The sequence below is a fragment of the Pungitius pungitius genome, chromosome 2 (assembly GCF_949316345.1).
Source record: "Pungitius pungitius chromosome 2, fPunPun2.1, whole genome shotgun sequence".
Lineage (NCBI taxonomy): Eukaryota > Metazoa > Chordata > Actinopteri > Perciformes > Gasterosteidae > Pungitius > Pungitius pungitius.
The window spans coordinates 28,842,314-28,863,363 of NC_084901.1; the positions used below are offsets into that span (position 1 = coordinate 28,842,314).

General features: G+C 43.9%; 1 protein-coding gene across 9 annotated transcripts in view; it reads left to right on the forward strand.

Annotated features, from left to right (window-relative positions):
* The window catches only part of zgc:66433 (uncharacterized protein LOC321250 homolog), a 30,384-nt gene that overhangs the window by 246 nt on the left and 9,088 nt on the right, over positions 1 to 21,050 (forward strand). For 2 of the 9 annotated variants that reach the window (XM_037460769.2, XM_062560738.1), the window contains exons 1-7: positions 6,357 to 6,995; positions 13,147 to 13,196; positions 14,644 to 14,726; positions 17,431 to 17,605; positions 18,382 to 18,508; positions 20,045 to 20,185; positions 20,303 to 20,350. In XM_037460769.2, the coding sequence (XP_037316666.2) occupies positions 6,978 to 6,995; positions 13,147 to 13,196; positions 14,644 to 14,726; positions 17,431 to 17,605; positions 18,382 to 18,508; positions 20,045 to 20,185; positions 20,303 to 20,350 (642 nt within the window). In that variant the 5' untranslated portion in view covers positions 6,357 to 6,977. Of the gene's footprint in view, positions 1 to 3,566; positions 3,794 to 6,356; positions 6,996 to 13,146; positions 13,197 to 14,643; positions 14,727 to 17,430; positions 17,606 to 18,381; positions 18,509 to 20,044; positions 20,186 to 20,302; positions 20,351 to 21,050 lie in introns of those variants that run through there. The other 7 variants (XM_037460771.2, XM_037460773.2, XM_062560739.1 and 4 more) reach the window with 7 other exon arrangements.

Here is a 21,050-nt window from a genome sequence, read left to right on the forward strand (position 1 = left end):
ACGTTTGGCCGCGGATCGATACATGCGGTCGATGTATAGTGTCCGACTGCGCTTTGCTTTTGTTCGAGCTGCGGCTGGAGTTGTGGAGGAGGGAGAGGGGGGGGGGGGGGGAGACGTGGGGTGTCTATTTGATCCCGGTTTCCTGGGTGCGATGTGGCTGGGCTGTTGCTCTTGAAGTTCTCCAGGGAGTTGTTAAAGGGTCTGTTTTGTGTCTCTGTGATACTGTAACATGATTCATTTACTCATGTATGTTTATGTACTTTTTAACACTTTGGCTAAATGACGTATTTCAGTGTTGAAGATCAGATACACCTTTGCTGGTGAAATAATTCTACTCTACTCACAGATGATCCTTTTTTTACTCACCCTGAACATGGTTTGATTTAGAGGACACTGTTTTTAGTCATTAATGTGCATTTCACGTTTTAAATCTATTCCAAAAGTGGCCCTTTTTGATGCAAACTGTCTTAAATTTGCTAACCTGTCAATAGGAGCCTTGTTATTATCTGCTTTTAAGTGTGTTATTTTAGATCAGCTGATAGCATATGCATGTCCCAATCCGCGTAGAGGTCCAACTGTTTACCAAAAGGTCACTCAAACCTCCACATTTCTCTTCATTTCTTTATCAAATGGTTATGCAGGGAGATAACAAGCACCCTGTGTGACTTTGTGTGTGTGTGTGAGCATGTAAGTGCTTGGTAGCGGCAGGTCAAGGACGGTCCAGATTAAACTGTTATATTTCACCGTACAGGAACCACTGTAATCCTGAAACACTGACGGACTCCGAGTCCCGCTGTCTGTCCGTCGGCGTGAGAGGATGAAAGGTTCTGTTGATCCCAGACCTGCTGATCTGATCTGATCTGATCATAGTGAGGAAACACGGTAGCACGGCGTCGGACCTCTCTGATCGCTGGGTGTTTCTTTGGGACGACGAAGCCAACGCACGTCTTCCACGGGCCCTAAAAATCGATGTAAAGACCTCCCGTTTGCAGTACACGAAGAAAGCATTATCACACTGGAGCAGGATACGCGAGCTTAAGGGGCATCAGCGCTGGTAATCTGACTGAGAAGCTTGATAACCGTGTGTGTGTGTGTGTGTGTGTGTGTGTGTGTGTGTGTGTGTGTGCGTGGCCTGTCAACTGTCACAGGCGGATGGAAGGGCTGATGAGGTCATCTGTCACTGGCTCATTGAACAAACCCCTCAGAGGCTTCACAGGGATGTCCTGTTTACTGCTGCTCTCTGTGAGCAAATGCTATCAGGACATCTCGCTGATACCCACGTAGGCGTCGCTCACTGAGGAACTCAAAGGGCCTCGGGCTGCGTGCGGCGCCGCTGTTTGGGGGCTGTTTCCTTATTTTCTGTGACGCCTGATTAGTGAGTGTTACCTCGTGGTTCCAAGTATTTGCACCTGACAGTCAGGAAAAGAAGCTCAAGGTTTGGTCACAGTAGGATTTGGTTCGACGAAATTGCCCCCCCCCCCACCCCCCACCCCCCTCTTGTCCCAAAAATAGGATTTGGTACCTTGAGACGTCATCCACAGTGGCTTTTATTGGTTATGTCATGTTGGAGGAAGCCATCTAAAGTCCACTCTACTGATACCAGTAAAGGAGAAGATGAGCTTTGGCGACACGTTCACTGACCAGTGGAGCGGAAGATGCATTATTCACTCACTATGAAAGCTTTCAGGTCAATTGGGCGTCATCATTCAGTTCAAGTTTTTGAAACAACTGCTTATAGGCCTCCTGTTGCGGCTTCAACAAACACACACACACACACACACACAAACACAAACAATTGTTGTGTGAGAGAGCGAGTATAGTCAAAGATTGTTTTGTTTTTATCACCCCATAAACCTCAGCTGCGACCTGAGATGGACAAAAGAAGAAATCCCAGCTTGTTGGAAGAACGTTTTCTAGAATCTCTCCCTCCCTCACACACACACACACACACACACACACACACCACCCAGGCGGGCTGGCTTAGTGCAGGAGTATGATTACAGGGCTATTTGCATTACGACAGAGAAAAGGGGGCGAGAGATTGGCAAACAGAGAGAGAAAGAAGATGGTTTCCAGATGTGCGATGGAATTTAGAGAGCTACGGGGCGACTCCCCTCCTCCTCCCCCTCCACTGAGCAGAGAGAGATCTGAATCTGCATGTGCACTTTGTGAAAGAGAGACCAGGAGACGAGGAGAAACCACAAAATAGAGGAGAAGGACAAGGCGTTGCACTGCACGGGTGGGCGAGAGCAACTTAAGCACAGGGATAAGAAGTGATGGAGATGGAGGAAGGGGAAGGAAAGAATCAAGCAGAATTAAGAGAAGGAAGAAAAGCAGGGCCTCTTGGTCGACCACAAGTCCAGAAATCTAACGGGGGGGGGATTCATTATGTGGAGGTTGTTTTTATATTAGTGAACGATACAAATCTGGGGAAATTCAGCAGACTTCATTTCCAAAGCACAAAGCTTTTCCCCCAAACGCTTGTCGTGCTTTTTCTCAGGGTCTTATCTGATCTTTTAAGGGTTGTGTGACAAAAACGTAGCATCCCATTTATTTAAGTGAGGCCCCATTGCACGCACAGACTGGACAGATTCACCGTGATGCCCCTTGTTGGTTTGTGCGCTATGGTTATGAAGCCGTACCGCTTGTTGCCAATTTGTAACCAAAGGTCAGACGAGATGCTGGAGCTAAGTAAAAAACAATCGCTGAACAAGGCATTTTTTAGACAATCAGGTTGTTACAACCCACTAAAGGGTTAGTTGAGTGACAGAAGACACTCCCAGGACGGAAACCACAGCGGGGTCTGACCATCACGAAGTAGCCCACAGCATGAAGGATCATCTAGAATAAAGAATAGCACTTTATGGACTCATTAACCCCGAATGGATCATTGTTTACAAAACCAACATCGTCCGGTATTGAAGAGTTGAAACTAATGTTTAGAATGTTTACTGAGGGAATAAACCAATCGAGGCATAAACTCATTTTCCAATTTGACTTCATACAGTTGGACACTTTTTACAACCAGAGGAGTCGCCCCTTGGTGGCCATTAGAAGAAATTCAAGTTTGATTATTATCATTATTAAAAGGGCAGCTTTTTGGCTCAAGTTGCTTCTTACTCTCTCTCTCTCTCTCTCCCTCTCTCCCTCTCTCTCTCTCTCTCTCTCCCTCTCTCCCTCTCTCCCTCTCTCCCTCTCTCTCTCTCTCTCTCTCCCTCTCTCTCTCTCTCTCTCTCTCTCTCCCTCTCTCCCTCTCTCATTTCAGGAAATACCAACATCCACTTTTTTTCTTGGGGGGGGGAAACTGACCGACATTCTTCTTGGTACTATAAACAGAAGGCTGTGTGATTGATACGTGCATATACGAGTATATCTACACGCGCACACTAGAACACATTTAAATATTTCACAAAACGCTGGGCCACACACTCTTGGATCTGTTAAGACATGCCACGATTGAGGAATTCATCCAGCACACGTCCGGAGAGACTTTGGATGGGTTGGCTTTGGAAACCTTCCATTTGTTGATTTTCAGGAGGTGATTTCCAGGTGTTTCACACGCTGAAAAGTATTGATTCCATTCTTAAGTTACCTCTCAAAGGACTGAGAACAAGGTAGAAAAGTAAAAGTGGCTTTCCCGGAATAGGTGCAGTGGAACCGATACCTACACAATTAAGGCAACGGGTCAAAGGGTTTGTGAAGTGAAAGCGGTGGCAGAGTGGCACGCAACCTTTCAGCAGCTTCCAGCTCATTGTGTTGGTCCTACCGCCCACAACACATTTTTGGGGTTTTCGTAAGTGCCAACTTTACCACGCTTTAAGTGCTTTCTGTTTCCTGAATATTTCAGCGTTTTCTAGGACTGTGTAGATTTAAGTCGGGGTGATCCATGAGGTGTGCTGAGTGTCTGACGTCCCCACAGGCGGTGAGATTCCGAACAAAGCAGAGGAAACGCTGCATCTATTGATGGAAACGCTGATTAACCAATACTTTAAATGGTGGAAACCTTGTCAACACTAATTGAGCCCGAGAGGGTCCTTCCTGATGGTTTATTGGCAGTGTCATGTGGTAGAAGCTCCCGTAGCTGTGTTTGTGTGGACGCGCGTGTGTGTGTAAAGGAATTTCTCAGCCGCAGCCTGCCAAAACGTATTTTAGAGAGCTCTTGTTTGTTTATCGTGCTGTTGAAATGGAGCTGCGTACCTCTGGAACTGATACAGACCGACTGTCTTTGTTTACATTGATACAAACACTCAAACACACACACACAGACGCGCCTTGTGACTTGGACAGCTTTTATCAATTTCAACATACTTGAAATGAATCACACAGACGGCAGTCGGTCCGGGCACGTTGGGATTGGGAAATTCACCCGATATCACCACTCCTCCGCGAATCCTTCTGATGATTCATCGGATTCAAAGTTTTGGTCCCTTTTTGGGGTCAGTTTTCGTGCAGACGCCTCAGCAATGAGATCCTACTCTTCAGTTGAAGATGCAGTTCACAGGTGTAATTGCATGACAAAGCATTTACTCACTATTCCAGGCGAGTGAAGCCATGCCTTGATGATGTAAACACATTTGGTAGTTATGATCCCACTGTGATCATTAAGTAAACGTTCTACAAAGCTAAAATTGACTCCTTCCGTCAATTGTGTGTGTTTGAGTGGTTTTAGCAGCAGGGAGTCTCTGGATCGACTCTTATGTCACTGGCAGCCACACAAGCATAAGCACTGGGAGCTGTGGTGTGGCCTGTGACATGGAAGAGTTGGCCGATTTAGTGTGAAGTTAACTCAGAGGAGCTGGTTTTCTTTTATAGCGCAACGTACTGTAAGGCATGGCAACTCTTGAGTCCATTTTCTTTGGTGTTCATTTTTATGCACAAACTACAACCTCAATGATAAATCTCCTCTCACAGCCATCTATTGGAAAAAAAAACATGCTGTCACTGCTAAGTGCTCTACATTGATTGATTTTGGCAATGCAAATCCATTATGCCAAAGTAGAACAACCCAATGTACAAGGAAAGTCTATACTGAATGGAGCACTTCTCCAGTAGTACTTTTACCGGACATTAAATTCAATTTGGCTAAGAAAAGTTTTTTCTTTTTTTCTTTTTTTAATCTCTATGGAGTTTTCATGGTCCAACAATATTGAGAACATAATTCACCTCAACCGACAAAAACCATACCATGTGCTTCAGTGGTTCAGTAAATTTGTTTCACTTTTCTAAATTTACAACAGCCAAGTATTACAGTAGAAAATTACAGTAAAAAAAGTAATTATGGGGTGCAGGTCCAAAAATGAGTAAACCTGAATCATTATAGAGCACTGTACCCCTCCGGCCCCATTTGGCAAAGTGCAAGCTCGAAACACCAAATTGACGTGATGTATGTCATTAGTTGACTGAGGGAACATTAATTATCCACCTGACAAATAAAAGTCCAATATTCACTCTCCCTTTTAGCTCTTTTTTTGCTCTCCACCAAGCACAGAGTGGAACATGTGGCTCATTAGCAGCACATGTTCCACTTTGTTTGCCAGCTGACAACCGTATCTTTGGTGCTCAGCAAGTAGTTAAGAGTGGGTGTTTCAGTTTTTATCATTGAAAGCAGCCGCCATGCTGCAACTGGCAACAAAGTCAATGCCAACCAAGGGATTGACAGCAACATGTAACCGAATGAGATAAAACGCTCAGTTCACAATATGCTAACCGTAATTGTTAGCTGACAAGAGCTAGCTAACTACCTCGTTAAAGCGTTTCTTTAGGCTTAATGTCCATTTTTCCAACAATATGTTCACAAAGAGTGGGTTGATGGCTAATAGAGAGGCATGAAATAACTACATTCTCCAAATTCAATAAAGTTAGCGGGGTAGCAGCTGGAGGGGCGACAATGCACTCAGCACTTTTATCACTAGCGGCCATTGCCGGCGGGGGCTCATTAATAGTCAGTCAGTTAATGGTAGTATGAAACCTGAAATCATGTTTTGACAAAGTTTCATATTCTGCAACTTTGAGATGCTTTTTAGCATACAGCTATAACTGGCCACCCAAAATACTAGTTCACTAGTATCGGTAGATTAGCCCTGGCTGTACACTCACTCATGGCATGACCTGCACAGATGCATGGTTTCAAATAATTGAAATGTTTAAACCCATTATTTATCAATAAATAATATCATGGCATTGGACCGGTCCAGAATAAATTGATTTGTACATTACTGAACAGTCGAGAGACAAAGAAAACAAAAAAACATTTTCTTAAGGTCATGGGGGCAGTGTCTTGATCCCAACTACCTCCTCCCTCATTCCACCCTCTCTCTCTCTCCTCCTCCTTCCTCCAGCCTTCCCTCGCCTGCGTTTCCAGCCGTGGAGACCGGGAGGAGAGAAATGAGGCATGTAGTAGCAACTCAGTCTGTCCTTTATTCCATTGTTCTCCTGCTAGCCTTAAAGATTTGTTCTGCGATTCTGTGAGACACGATTTACCAGGAAAAGCCTCTTTTCCTGCTTTGGAGGACATTCCCCATTCATTCGTGAAGGAGATTCCTGTTTCGCAAACCTTCCTCCTATAACCCCGTGCTTCTTGTGCGATGTTCTGATGTTATAATCCCACTTTGGCTGCGGTCGTATGAGTGGTTAGGGTTGGCAGTCGTGCCTCTGAAGTTGGGACAACGGAGCTCAGTGGGGAGTCGGACTCCAGCGGAGGACAAAAGAGGGAGGAACCTCAGGAGACGGTTTGACTTTGAAGAGTGCGCCGTCTTTTCTTGTGGAGTTGCATCGTCTCTGACAAGCCGTTGATTCTAAGAAGGAAAAGCGGGTCTGATGCGGGACAACGGCACAAGGTGTTGGATTTGAGGGTCGTCTGTTTGTGGACAAACCAGGGCAGGAAAAAAAACTCTATTTTGTGTATTTTACACAGAGGGAGAAAGTATTTTGTTTTTGGGAGATCTTTAACAGTTCTACACCATGGCAGGGATGTACGGATGCTTCAAGAGCAGAAAGTAAGTTTCTTGTTGTGAGAACGTTTTTTCAACCATTTACTAATATGATTGAGCAATATTGTGATGCTCAGTTCTGTTGCCCCAACCGACGAGAACTCACTCAAAACGGATCACATAAACATGTTAAACTGCTGTTTTGACCTGACATCACAACATTACTCATGTGCAACATTGTTAGGGCTGTGTGTCACAAGATGTTGGTGTCCTTTGGCTCTTGAAAGGGATATGCCATTTTTCAGCCCTTGTAATAGAAGTCATGGACTACTTGTGTTACTAAACATTGTTTGTTAAAACAATCGATGGTTTGTAGTGGCCGCTGACAGTCAGCTGTATGCGTCAACGCTCCGGGAGGGATTTGACACTGGAAGTGAATAGACCTACTTTTGTTTTTGATTTCACGTGGGAGAATCATGTCGGTGAATATTATCTCCTGTAACGTGTCTCTAATGCGTGATCAGTCATATTGTTGCTCAACTGATGGCTTGATTCTTGATAGATGTGGATACATGATACTCCTTCCTTGTTTAAACTTGTCTGCAGGTTTTCTGCTACAGTTCAAAGGAGTCCTCAGTGATTTTAATGCTAGCTATAACTTGCTATATATATATATAGGCCTGGGCTTGGCAGTGTGATCGGACCACAGATGGTTAGGATAATGAGTGCCTTTAGCTTTTTGACTATAGCAAAGTAACTTAATTTGTAGCAGAGCTGTGGTGTTGGGCGCACTGACACCCCCTTCCACTTTCTTTGTCTTTGGCCTCCCAGTCTCATGACATGACAACAATAGAAGCTTTTATGGCCCACTCAGCCGAGTTGACTTAGACAAACATTTTGTTTGTGTGTGTGTGTGTGTGTGTGTGTGTGTGTGTGTGTGTGTGTGTGCGTGTGTGTGTGTGTGTGTGTCACACAGGGTGAATTAGGAGCGCGTATGAGCTCCAAGACAGCAACGCACAGATCCAACTAAAGAACCACAATTGTCTTCTCCTGGAATTCCCTCAATACTAAAACAAAGATGAACTTTCTTTCTAACACAAACTGTCAGTATGCAAGACTAATGGCGCCTTTTAACTGAGCAAATGAAGTTCTGTTTTCACCAAGTTAACTATACCCCAAAAATTCATTCAAGAGCACATACATTCCTGCCTTCTTTAGTGGAAGAGTAGCTAACTGGAGAAGTACTAACACACTAGGATTTTTTTCAGCTCCTTATCCCATATTAATGCCATTTGATAGAACACTTAATATATGTGGGTTAATACAATTTATAATTTCTTTTGGATAAATTACGCCTCATAATTAGAGAAAAGACCAGGCCAAATGTCCATTTTCCAAGTTGAGAAGATCCCTCCTTTTGTTTCCGTGTTGCATTCTCCGCAGCAGTCAAAGTTGCTTTCTGAGATTATATTATTGTACGCCAAACGCACTGGTGCAGCCGCTGTTTCATTGCACATGAAAACCTGTCAGCTTGAAGCAGGAGCATGAAAAGCCTGACCGGTTAAACAAGAGTACATAAACAGCCAAGGGGCTTGCAAATGCTCAAATGGCCACTACCCACGATGCAACATCCCACATGCTTCAATATTTGAATCCATAGAAAGCCGAGCAAAAGCCGGGTTTTACAATTTAGTATGTTAACATAGTTTTTGCAAACACCAGGCCGTCGTAGCAGCTCACCAGACGCATTGAGCTCCGCAGTGAAAGTGCATTAGGGTCTTGAAGCTGAGGACAAGTGCACGTTCCCCCTCTGCCAGCAGGCCCCATCTTTGCCAAGGTTTCCCTGGTCACACAGTCATTATGTAACCATAGTAGGTTGAGTTTGTTCAGCGGCAACGGTGATGCAGCCGTAAATGAATGTAGACTGTGCAGAGTGACTGATGAGGGTGTTTGGTCAGTTTCTGTCTGGAGTCCATTTAAGGTGTGTTGCTAGGAGCACAGCCCCGCTTGAGACGGGAGGAGATGGAGGAGGGAATGTGGCAGAGTGGAGGAGAGCTGGAAGACCCCTCTATGTATTGTAGACAACTTTGCAACTAAACACACAGTTCTTATGTTTGACAAAATGAACTTGTGAAACCTCTCTCAGTTAAATGTAAATGAAGGGTGCTTTTCAGCTAAAAACACTGGTTCTGGTATTATAAAGAAACTATTTTACATTTAGGAAAACATTTTTTTATTTTTTTTTTATCTTACCCTCTTTCCAAGGTCGACAAAATGGCATTATTCTAAGCCTTTCGGTAAAAGTACATCTTTTATATAGATGTTTGTGTAGCAGTGTAGGTTTTATCCATTCCGACCGATACAGTTATTCTAACACACTCGGGGAGGGCACTAACACTTGCTGATAATGCTGATAACTGCTGCTCCTTCCTCATATATTTATCCCATTTAAGTGCATGGGAAAGTCAAAGTAAGTCGATTCTTCAGAGCACAGGATTGAAATCTTATGAATATTTTCCTTTGTATTCACTGTCCTGCACTGACGATGCAGCAGTTGATTGGTTGAATGGGTGAAAGGGAAACACTGCAGATTTAAAGGCCATGTTACCAGAGAGGTATGTGCCGCTGCACAGAGGAGGGACGGTGAGATAAAGACACCGGAGGAAAAAAGGGACAAAGATGTGTTGGTGTGGAGCTTTGTTATCTGGCCACATTCTTCATATATTTCTCATATCCTTTTATGGTCCTTTGGCTCAAGTAATGGAGATGGGTTAGACAATAACACAAGTTGTGTAACAGCTTTTAAACATCCGCGAGAGAGGAATAAGAGTGAAGAATGTGGCTGCTGCCCTTCTTACGTGCTGTTCCCAATTAATGTTTTATTAGATAACATTCAGAGGGACATGTGACAAGATGGCAGGAGGAAACGGCCAGACAGCGTTCAATAAACCATTCCAGATCGAACCGGATCCAGAAAAATCTCCTTTACTTAGTAATTTGATCACCGTCTGAGTGTGTGATATGTCTGGTTTGACATATTTGCTTTCTTGCCAAGAGCTAAATGAGATTATTGATGACATCTGTTGAATTTTTGCCTTAAATTGGAAGCTTAATCGACCAATGACGCTTTGCTCAAAGAGTAGACTGACAGAAAGACTCTTGCAAGTCATTGGCTCGGCCAAGAAACCGCTTTCAGCATAACGCCATTCATTTCATATATTGTTGTTAGTAGATATTAAACGAGTTATAACGTGATGTTAAGTTGTGTTCCCTGCATTGTCGCCGATGTGTCAAGTGCTCGTTGACGAAGTATGGCGGCAAATAGCACTAACGGAACGAATATGGTGAGAATAGTCAAATGAAATGTATCCGACTTCAATTGTCTTATAGCATATATAAAGATTATGAACATGAATCAGCTGATTAGATAAGATTTGAATGTTTATTCTGAAATTGATGAACAAAACAAGTCTTGTAGAAAAAGCTCAGGCTGTTATTCATTAGGGTTAGGGTTAGGTAGATTCATGTAGATTCACGAGTTCCTCCTTTCTAATACTGTGTATTATTCAAATGAGTTAAAACCATGTGCCCTCAGCCCTGAATTTCCTTTTGGGTATTCAGTCACTATTTTCTTTTGTATTTTCATTTGCTGAAATTCGTTCCAGCAGATCTCGGGAAGGCATTATGCCATTTGTTCACTTGAAGCCAAGGGGGTGGTCTCAAATGAAGGCCTTCTGATGCCTGTGAGATTCTTGGCACGTGTGGAGACTAGATTCAGATGAGGTTAGCCTGATACATACATGAAGGGTTTTTTCTGTGCAGATGTGTGCAGACTGTGAAGCCCCAGCATGTCTAAATACCGCATGCTTTCTCCTCTCTAAGTTAAACACGCATGCCTCTTGTCTGTATACAAAACACGTCCCGTCTATAATGCTATATCTGTACCCCACGGCTAAAGTCAGCCACGGTTATTGTTTCAGCTCACTGGAAAATCCTTCTTTTCTCTCTTTCTCTCCGTGGAAATTGAATGTTGCGGCTGCTCATAGACCCGCTAACATCATGTGACAGTGGCCAATTCATTCCGCCTCGGCCCCGGCCTCTCGTCTCCGCTCGCTCCGCCGGGTTCCAAGTCTACGGCTCCTTTCTATGCATCGGGAATATCTTCTAAGCACCTAAAAATAGGTCTTTTGGGGTTCCCCTACAGATTCCTTGCAGTCATAATGTATTGATTGTGAACCTGCGATTGAAATAACCGACTTACTAGTGTATCTGGTGTTTAAATTGTGCACATTAGACCCATCACAAGGACGTGTGTTTTGTTCTCAAGGCATCATGAATTAAAAATAGATGTTCTTGATATTTTCATCCGTCAAACCCCACGCTGATGGTGTGCGAATGAGGGAGGGATTGTGGGATGGAGAACAGAATTTCATTCATAAACCGTGTTTGCTCCTCCGGCTGTAACTGCTCTCCCATGACAGCCGTTTAGCTCGCACTGCTATGAAATATCTAATGGCCAATTGTTACTGTAACTAAATTGAGTTATCTAAAGGAGAAGGCATTAAAAATTTCTTGAACTGGTCACAGGGACGCCCAGTGAAACTCTGCAGGGGGTTTTACTCAACTGTGACCAAATATCTGGCTTAAAAGCTGCCGTACACACTAAGCTACTTTTCTAAACTCTGCCTCTGCTGCGGATTCTTTGTAAATACTCGGTGCTCTCTAATGGCTGCAGTCATGTAGTAGGGTCCATATGAGCCTAGTTTAGTGCAAGTGGAACAGAAGGATTAAGACCGGAGTGGATTTGTGTCGTAAAAGCTCAAAGTGCAACATTGGATTTACTATTAAAGCTTCTGTTAGCAGATTGGATCAGTCCTCTGAGGAGATACACTACATGCGGACACATTTCAGAGCATCATGAACCATATCAGGAGCTTATTACTTTGTTCATCGTCGCTGCAGCCGGGCATCACGTCAGACATCTGCATGTCTTTGCTGACCAGAGCCAATTAGTCTGCAATGAAAGCCTTCCAATGGGGGATTAAGGGTGCACCAGATTGGATTTGTTCTACGTCAGAGGGACAGGAACCAAGTGGACAAAGTCAAGTTGTAGTCATCTGTGAAGAACCTCTTGCTTGGCATTCATTCCTACCCAGCATTCACTCTGATGTTTTTTCTGAATATCTACTCCCCCCCCTCCCGCTAATCAGTCCAGTAAGGATGGGTGGAGTAAGATAAAAAAAATCCCAGTGATGCCGATAGCAACAGAGCATTCTTTCAATATTTAATCTGGTTGGAAGCATGAAGTTGTGTAAAATGGTGACGCTACAGCATACGTTTTTAGTAGTAATAGCAAAAATGTAAACTCTCCATCGAATACACAGCGCTGTAGTGCACTGCCTCAAAGGTGTGTGTGTGTGTGTGTGTGTGTTAATGAGGTAATTTCATGTGCCTAATGAAGGCTGAACACCTACAGGTCAGAGAACCTCCACATGCTAACCCATGTTACATATTGAGCGGGACACATACAGACTTTCTCTCGTGCACCCATGCGACCTTGATAACTTAAAAAAAACACCAAAATGGCCTGTTTTAGCTCCGTTAGTTTCAGCTGTGAAATGTGTGTTATTAACACCGAGTTCCTGAAGCCCAGTTTTCACAACTGGGAGGTGGAACATTCATTTGAATGGACGGATTTAATGTAAACGATCGGCTACATTACTCCTGTCTTAAAAATGGAGGACAAGCTTGCAGTTTGCGATGATGATGTTTTTGTGATGCTGTATTGATTCTCAGAGAAACTCTTCATTTTAAGTCACAGTTTCTATGTGAACAATTTGGTGGACAACCATAGCACAGGAAGGCCTCAGTGTTTACTTCAAGTCATTGCCTTCTCGTCCTGCTAATGTTCGTCTGTTTATCTAACTGATTCTTCTTTCCTCTCGTGCTGCTCTTTCCCACAACCCCTCTCATTGACCCCCCCCCCCCCCCCCCCCGGTCCCGTGTTTGTCCCCCCGTCTCTTATGCTTTCTCACCGTCTCCCTTCACTCCCCCCCCGCTCCACATTCATGCGTGCCGTACTCATCCTCTCGTCCATATTTCTCTCACACTACGTTGTTGATTCATACTTCTCTTTTCACATCTGTTTTTCATCCTCCCCCGTTCGCTCCCCCCTCCCCTCCTTTCCTTTCCCACCATCCCTCCGTCCTCCTTATAGATTAAACGGAGGATGTCGCCATGGGGAACCGGCTTTGGAAGTGGGCCCAGGTCAGTCATTTTTGACCCCTGACCCAACTTGTTACTCAGCTATTAAGCTTCAACCCAATTATAAAAAAAATAATTCTGATGAAATTTGATTTTGGGAAATAGCCTCAGATCCATATCTGTGGAGCGGAGGCGGGAGTCCATAATACCTAGCGTTGGATAGCTATAGTTTTAATTGGTAGTATAAAGAAGTTTGAATTAGCAGAAAGTTATCATTCTTTATCAGTGTGATTCGTATTCGTATTTTAACAAGTCTGTCAAACGTGAGCATGCTAACATTAGTTAATCATCACTACACACAAACTTCAGCTGTGGCTGAGGGAAATGATGTTTGCATTATCATGAGCCTTTACTATCATACACAAACAGTCCAGTATTGGAGGGATTGCAGCTTTGAGCTGACGACAGTCCTGAAGCCTTCATTCTGATCTGATCCATTTCCATCTAGAGCAGTGGATGTCGATGCAAAATAACAATTTACACAATCCAAAGCAATTCTGAAGTATTTTTCAAAGCGTTGGGCCGACCACGTGAGAGACATGAATTGAATGATCTCCCCTGAATCTGTGAAAAATAAGGCATATGTCATATGGCACATCCTCCTGCTAAACCGCACAGGAAGTATTTTCTGTATTCATGTCAAACTTGATGAATTGATGATGACTCTGGGAGAAAGCAGCTAACCGGTTCAGCACGCTGACGCTGATCTGATTGAAATGTGTCCGGTTCTAACCTTTGTTGTGTCGACCTGTTATTTCCACCTAGCAGCCTGAGACTGCCGCGCTCTCTGGGCAATAACATGATATCAGTTATCCATGGGAATTGGGCAACTTCCCCGTGCCAAGGCGTGAACACTCGGGCTGAGGAGTGGCGAGCAGAGCAGAGCACTTGGAACACAGCTGAGAAACCCTGTGGAGACTGTTTGGATTTGAGCGAGGGATCGGACCGGAGATGGGCTTCAGATCGGCCTGAAGTGAATAGGTTGAGCCGCAGTAATGCATGTAGGAGTTCATCCAACAGGCTTATTTCTTATTAAGGCAGCGGCTTCCACAGACGACTGCGTGATGAACTCTCTCTGGCCGCTGAGTCCTGTGCGAGTTCATATTTTCGTGCCAAGCCACTTTCACTGGCAGCCACGCCCGAGCCCCTCTTTACACAGTCATTACACAGTCAGGAGCCTGAGCACACTGCGAGCGTTGGCATATGAGCAATTAGGAGCCGGAGGCTGATTAATACAAAAACAATATTAGATTTAGATTTAATGTATGCAGGATTACTTCATTTTGGCTTTTTGACTCGCAAAAGAAAATTGTCTATATTAAAATGTACAGTATATTACATTGTACAAACAGTATGAATCAATCTAATCGGCCGTGTTATCATTGCATTATTGCACAAATGTTCCATTGAGGGGCAGTTGGGCTCATCCATGTCTCTCCCTGTCTTGCAGCAGCACCGGCGCTGCCATGTCTTCAGGACCTCCAGATGTGACGGTCAGCCAGGAGCCTGCTGAGGTCCTGGAAGAGTGCTCAGGTAACAATTGAAATGTTCAGTTAAAAGACATGGATTTAGATTATTTATTTTTTAGAGAGAGAGAGAGAAACTGCAACCTTTCCCAAAAGGTCGCCGTTTATTCAGGTCACTAAGTTTATCAACCATTATTGTTAATATTTGTAATGTTTCAATTTCAAAATCTGGAACACACAAGATGAAATGTTTCCCCTTGTTATGCTGTCCCCAAAATCGAATTGACGTTTTAGCGTTTTAGTCAGCACACCCCCCCCAAGTGAATAGAACCAACTGAAACTACTGTATGTTTGTGCTATGAATGGTGAAAAATGGTTTCTCAGTGTCCGAATGCGTGAGCACTGTTATATGGCTGCATCCTATCACAGCAGACACAGCAGAGAAGATCAGGACAGCGCTAACGATTTCGATCTAGAGCATCAGTGCTGTTGGCAGGAAATAAAGGAAAAGCAAAGCTATCGCCATCGCTGTCTGTCACACACACACACACAAAGCCCTGACGCACACTGTCTATACAGATGGATAGCACACATGCTGCTCATATTATGGGAACAAAGAAGACGTGCATTGGGAAGTCAGTGTGACATGAATCCACAGTTGAGATTCTAGTGCCTCTAAGATTATTTCACTGTCCAAGAAAGTGGAAAGTTTTAAAAGACTCCTAGGTCTTTGTTCTGATATTTCCGTGTAGATTTAATAATGCAGGAAACAGTCCATTAGCACTACGTTCGAGGGCCACTTCTATTGGGGAGTGGTGACATCAATACGTCTACCAGTCATGTCCATGTTAAGCTGTTGATGTTGGCTCTGTACCATTTTAACTAAATCATTATCACGAGAGAAAACATACACACACTGACAATGTGTCACCCTGTTCTCTTCAGATTTACATTTAGAGCACAAGAATATAGTGCAGGACATTCATCTTCTCCTCATCATCCTCATCCTCATGTCATTTCTGGGTCAAATAACAAGTGTTGCTGTTAAACCCTGTCCAGCTCTCCTTCCAAACACCACGTCCCGAACCCGAAAAACAATGAGAGGAGTTTTAGGTTCCCCGTTCTACTCTCTGTCACTCTGCCCATGTCAAAGGTCACCATCTTCTCATTTTGTAAGCTGATGTCAGTAGCCACTTCTATTGATGTTGGACTGCGTTGGAAGCGCCATGATGTTATTTTTAATGTGTGGATACAGTCGTGTAATGAGAGATTTCACATTGGGAAATAACGGTATCTTACAACTACATGACCATGGAGTTCCACTGACCTTCCATTGAGGCAGTGGCCTTTTTGCCTCCCTGAGTGCAGACCTTTATCTTAATAGTGTATTGTGCCTAAAATAGCCCGATAAATGGCACCGTCGTCTGGTGCGCGGATTTTTCATCTTGGCAGGCAGAAAGGCCTCAGAAGGCATCATGAAAAGCTCTTTTGAAGCAGAACAGAACGGACAGAAAAGAACAATTGCAGCCCAGATTTCTTCACAGAATGTGGGAAGGTGCTCTATTTAGCTTTCAGTGCTGTAGGTGTGTCACCGCAATTTAAATTTGCACTTATTTTTTAGGATTTTTTTGTAGTCTTTGTATCAAATAACACATGTGCGATCTCGAAAGAGAAGAAACCAATGCGGCTTGTACAGATACACCTTTAGATACACCTTCTCGCTAAGTGGATTGAGAAGGTGTGACCAAACTATCTGGTACTGTACATGTACTACTAAGTATTCAAAATGTAAAATCTGTAGTGTGAAAATAAGCTTGACCTGTGTGGTCTTCTGCTATTAACTCAGAAATCTTAAGCATCTTGTACCAGACTGAGATTCCAGGCATTTTTCTCCGTGACTGAGTTCCAACCCAGAAGCGTATATTTAGAGAAGGAAGGGAATGCTGAAGGATTCCCCGCCTTGAGAAAGACACGCTAGTGCAGAAAGAATGTGTCTTTCCTAAAGCATTTTCTATGGCCCAGGGACATGAATTTGTTTCCCTCTGCTTTGTCTCTGAACTTATATGTGTGTGCGAGGACAGACCAATACGACCAATCCTCCCCCGGAGATACTCCAGAATAGTGTTGGTCACATTTAGAATGTGTCCATCTATGTCTGGCTTTAGTCTGTATGCCAATGTTCATTTACAGTCCACTCTGGTGTATCTTTTAACTCTTTAGCAGTCTGAACCCAGCCTGAACATCGAGGGGCTGTGCTCCGGCAGGTACCAGCTTAACATTGGGTACATCCAGGAGGTTCAGTTTGACTGACTGATCCAGGGGTTTGAAGGTCCGTGGGCTGAATGCGGGACACAGAGAGAGGACCAGTGGGCTTTTCAAGTTCTGGATGAGCGCCTTGCTGACTGAGGGCAGTGAAAGCACTTTGTAGCTGTTTAAGGAGTTATAAAAAGAGTTGTTGAGCCTTTCCACTGCGGCGCTAATGGAGCTGGACTCGGGGGGGGGGAATTTACAAGCTGTGTGTGTGTGTGTGTGTCTCTGTGAAAACTCACATCAGTGTAGGTGTTTAGTTTCTTCAGGGATGACTTCCCGGGAGTTTATAGTCAACTAATTGCTCAAACTAGAGTTCATACGAGGGCAGAGTGTAAAGACTGTGTGTGTGTGTGTGTGTAGTTGTCTCATCAACGCATCACTGTGCGGGCAGTTACAAAGAGGGCCTTCAGAGGAAGGTAACGTTAACCATGTCTTATTTTGAAAATCCCTCCCTTCTATAGGAAAGAAGAAGTCCAAGTTTCAGACGTTTAAGAAATTCTTCGCCAGGAAGAAGAGGAAGGAGCCGCCGGCCGCTGGAGCAGACGTGGGGCTTAGAGGCAGCCGATCGAGCGACAATGTCACCGAAACGTCCCAAAATAACACGCTCACTCGATCAGAGAAGGATAAAGGCTCTGGGTAAGATCAGAAGCCCACATTCTTACTCAAAAACACAGGATAAGCCTTATTTAAACATTTACAGAGTTACATACACAGGCCAAGTGCCCGTCAACGGGATGGAAATACTACTTTGTGGTTTATACGGAAAAGGTTTGGTCACCCAGTTCTCCAGTTCTGGCAATATCCACAAACATTCCACTATTTGATTCAGCCACTACTAGTTGTGAGTGTTTATAACAATAAACAGCTGCTGCTAGTAGATACCAATTTCATTTTCCTGCCCCCAAGTATCGTGTTTATACAGTTTGTTGGTTCTTCTGTCCATTTAGATAAACACCTTCTCCTGTGCGAAAAGATAATTTAGGAAAGGAAGATCATGTTTTAACATCCATTTCCTGGTCTTCCTCTGCTGAGCCCTGTAGCTTCCTGTTTTCGTAACAAGCAGCTGAATGTGTTTTCCTGTGGACAGTCCTAATTTCCTTTGTTTCCATAAGCTGTGCCACTTCCTGCCTCGTCTACTCCTGACTTTTCCTCGGTGTCACAGGACACGTTCCAATTTTATCCAAGCCGTTCTGTGTAGTGGAGTTGGCACAATTGATCAACAAAAGCAAAAAGAGAGAGTATAGATTTCATTTTCAAGTCTTTTCTTTGATTGAAGAAGCGATACAACTAGTAGTTGTTGACTGCCAATTTTTCTTTTGAAGCCACATCCAGCTATCTACTTATTTTATGAGGTCATCGAATCTGCAAAACATTCACTTTCTGCTTTGTTTATTTCTTCCTGTTTCCCAAAGGTCAAAGATCAGCCAGGGTAGCAAGGCCTTGTCTCACGACTCTGTCTTTGTTTCGGAGGCGTCGGAGGCCACCGAGGCTCTGGGAGCATCTCAGGACAGCATTCATGGGAAAGTGAAATCCCTTCAGGTAAATCCACAGTCTACAAGCTCTTTAAGTTTTAGACACCAATCAATAAGCCCAATTTGAGCTCCCTCCTCAACCATCCTTAGATTTGGTTCTAGAAAAAGACTGTGGTGACAAGCAGTAGAGAAGAGGATCATGAGATATTAATGAAGAGTAATAAACAAATACAATGTGTTTGTTTGAGCGTGAGAGTGTCTTTGACCTTGTGTGGGCCGTCATGATCCGTATTATCAATAAAGGATGTGATGAAGAGAGACGGGGCAGCTGATCTGGGGTATATTTAGTCAGACAGGCAGAGCCGATGAGTATGACTAAGGGAGGTTAAAACCAGAGCGTCTGTCAAAGCAAAATGAACGAGCGGCTGATGAAAACAAAAGCAGACGGAACAAATGTCTGTCACAACAACAGGCTGAAACGGGAAGACGTGACACCCAGACAGATGGACTGACCTCTAGTTAAACTGCTCCACTAAGCTTCCCTCAGGGGAGTGAGAATTAAAACGTCTTCATAAGGATTTGCTAAAAAGGGAAACTTTATTTGGCTTGGGCCTGTTGGCGGATGAGACGGCACACACCCATGTGATGATAATAATGGTTATTTCACAAGTACAACTGCAGAAGTATGTATTAGATAGACAAATTATATGGGATTTTGTTGTTTTATTTTCCTGAAGTCCTCTCCACTGACCCAGGATGTCACTCTGATGGACAAATACCAAATCTCTTTGACGCTTGCCAAACAATCACACATGCTAATGGCTTTTATAGCATGTCCTGTAACAGTTGACATATCGAATCATTTAACATTTAATAGGCAACAAACAATTTAAAAAGACGTAGAAACAGGAAGCTCCCTTTCTCTTTTCAATTTGCTAATGCTAACTTGTTTACTCTTTTATGGCGGCCATTGTTAGCATGTCGAGCTCTTTGTTTTATTTCATATCAAGTGTCATTTATTTGCAGCTATGAACGAAAGAAAGAAAAAGCTACACCTGATGGAATTGTGACGGTTATATAAGTGCTAATGGTGAGGGAAGTTGGACCTCCTGTCCGTCTCTCGATGTGTTGGACTCACTCTTGCATTAGCATTGAAAGCTGCAGCGCTTTCTGTCGATGTCTTGGTGTGTGCTAACGTCCAGAAGGGCCAAAGAAAGGCTGTATTGTCTTGTGTTTGCTTTGCACCTCAGTCTGGGAGTCCTTGAGCAGCTGTTACAGGGCAACACATAAGCGATAACGGGTCAGATTGTCTGGGTTTCTGTGATACCCGCTAAGCAAACGGCCCAAAATACACAGTTTACCCTTTGAGGGGCAGCCGACTCTCCCCACAAGTTCATTCTCTGTTAATCATACTCTAAACTAGTATGGATTTGAGGTCTGTAAAAGCAGTGAAACTTTGTAAGCACACAAACACGTGTACTCAAACACACCTTTGTTAACTTTTTGTAAAGCTGTAGTTTATTAAACAGGCTGAGCGACACACACAAACCCTGTGGTATCGGTTATCTAACCGGCATTAGAACTACTCTTTCTTTTCCTGCAGCTCCAGCTGAGGCAGGCCATCCGGCTGGGCTCCCCTCCATCCCTCATGTGTGTGAAGAGGACGGACGATGCTGGAGCCATGTCTGAGGATGACGGCCTGCCCTGTAGCCCACACGATTACACAACGCCGCACACGGTCATGGTAACACATTTTGATCGAGTGAAGTCCCGCCATAACGTCCACCCAAATGCTTTCTGCAGACGGCACAGCTAACAATGTTATTCTGTCCCTCTCTCTGCGTCTCCGAATCCTTCTCAGAGTAACAGCTCCATCAGTCTGGAAGGAATAGACAGTGACAGTGACCAGGTAGAGTACTCCTCCAATTTGCCATTGCACTCCTTTTACATAAAGGGACATTTTCATTTTTGAACTCTGCCTCTTTTTGGCTTTTACACAGCTCCCTTTAGAGGCCCTATGAAACGTTTCCAGGTTTACAGTAAGAGTAAAAGTTACTGATGAAATGGGATGGCTACTGGTATTTTTTTTCAGATGAGGGCAAAAGATTAGCATTATGACATTAACACACTATGTCAATGCCCTCAGGAACAGAGTGGAAAGCAAAGAGCCTTTGAGTAACTAGGCGAGGGAATTCCCCTGTCACCGGCCAAACTGTGGGTGCCATAAGAACTTTATAAAGGAGCCTCATACGGAGGAACCTTCCACCTGTGGGAGGGGGATGATAAAAAAAATCCTCTCATGATCCGATCAAATAAAATGGTTTTAAACCCTTAATTCCTGTTCTTTTTTACCGTCTTCCTCTTTTCTCCCTCCCTGTGTCTTTAATTGTCTGCCGCCACCCTACTATGTGAGTTTTTGCGGTTCCAGCTCGGGTCCCTTGAAATGTCCCTGAAATGAACTCCTACACGACCCTGTCAGTTGGAACAATCAACTGCTTCTCAGGTGGACATGGCAACTTTGTGATAAGACAAATGGTCTTTAAAAAAATGTAACTATTCATTTAGTCTGGCCGGGCTGTAATGTGGGCAAGACACACAGTCAGCAAAAT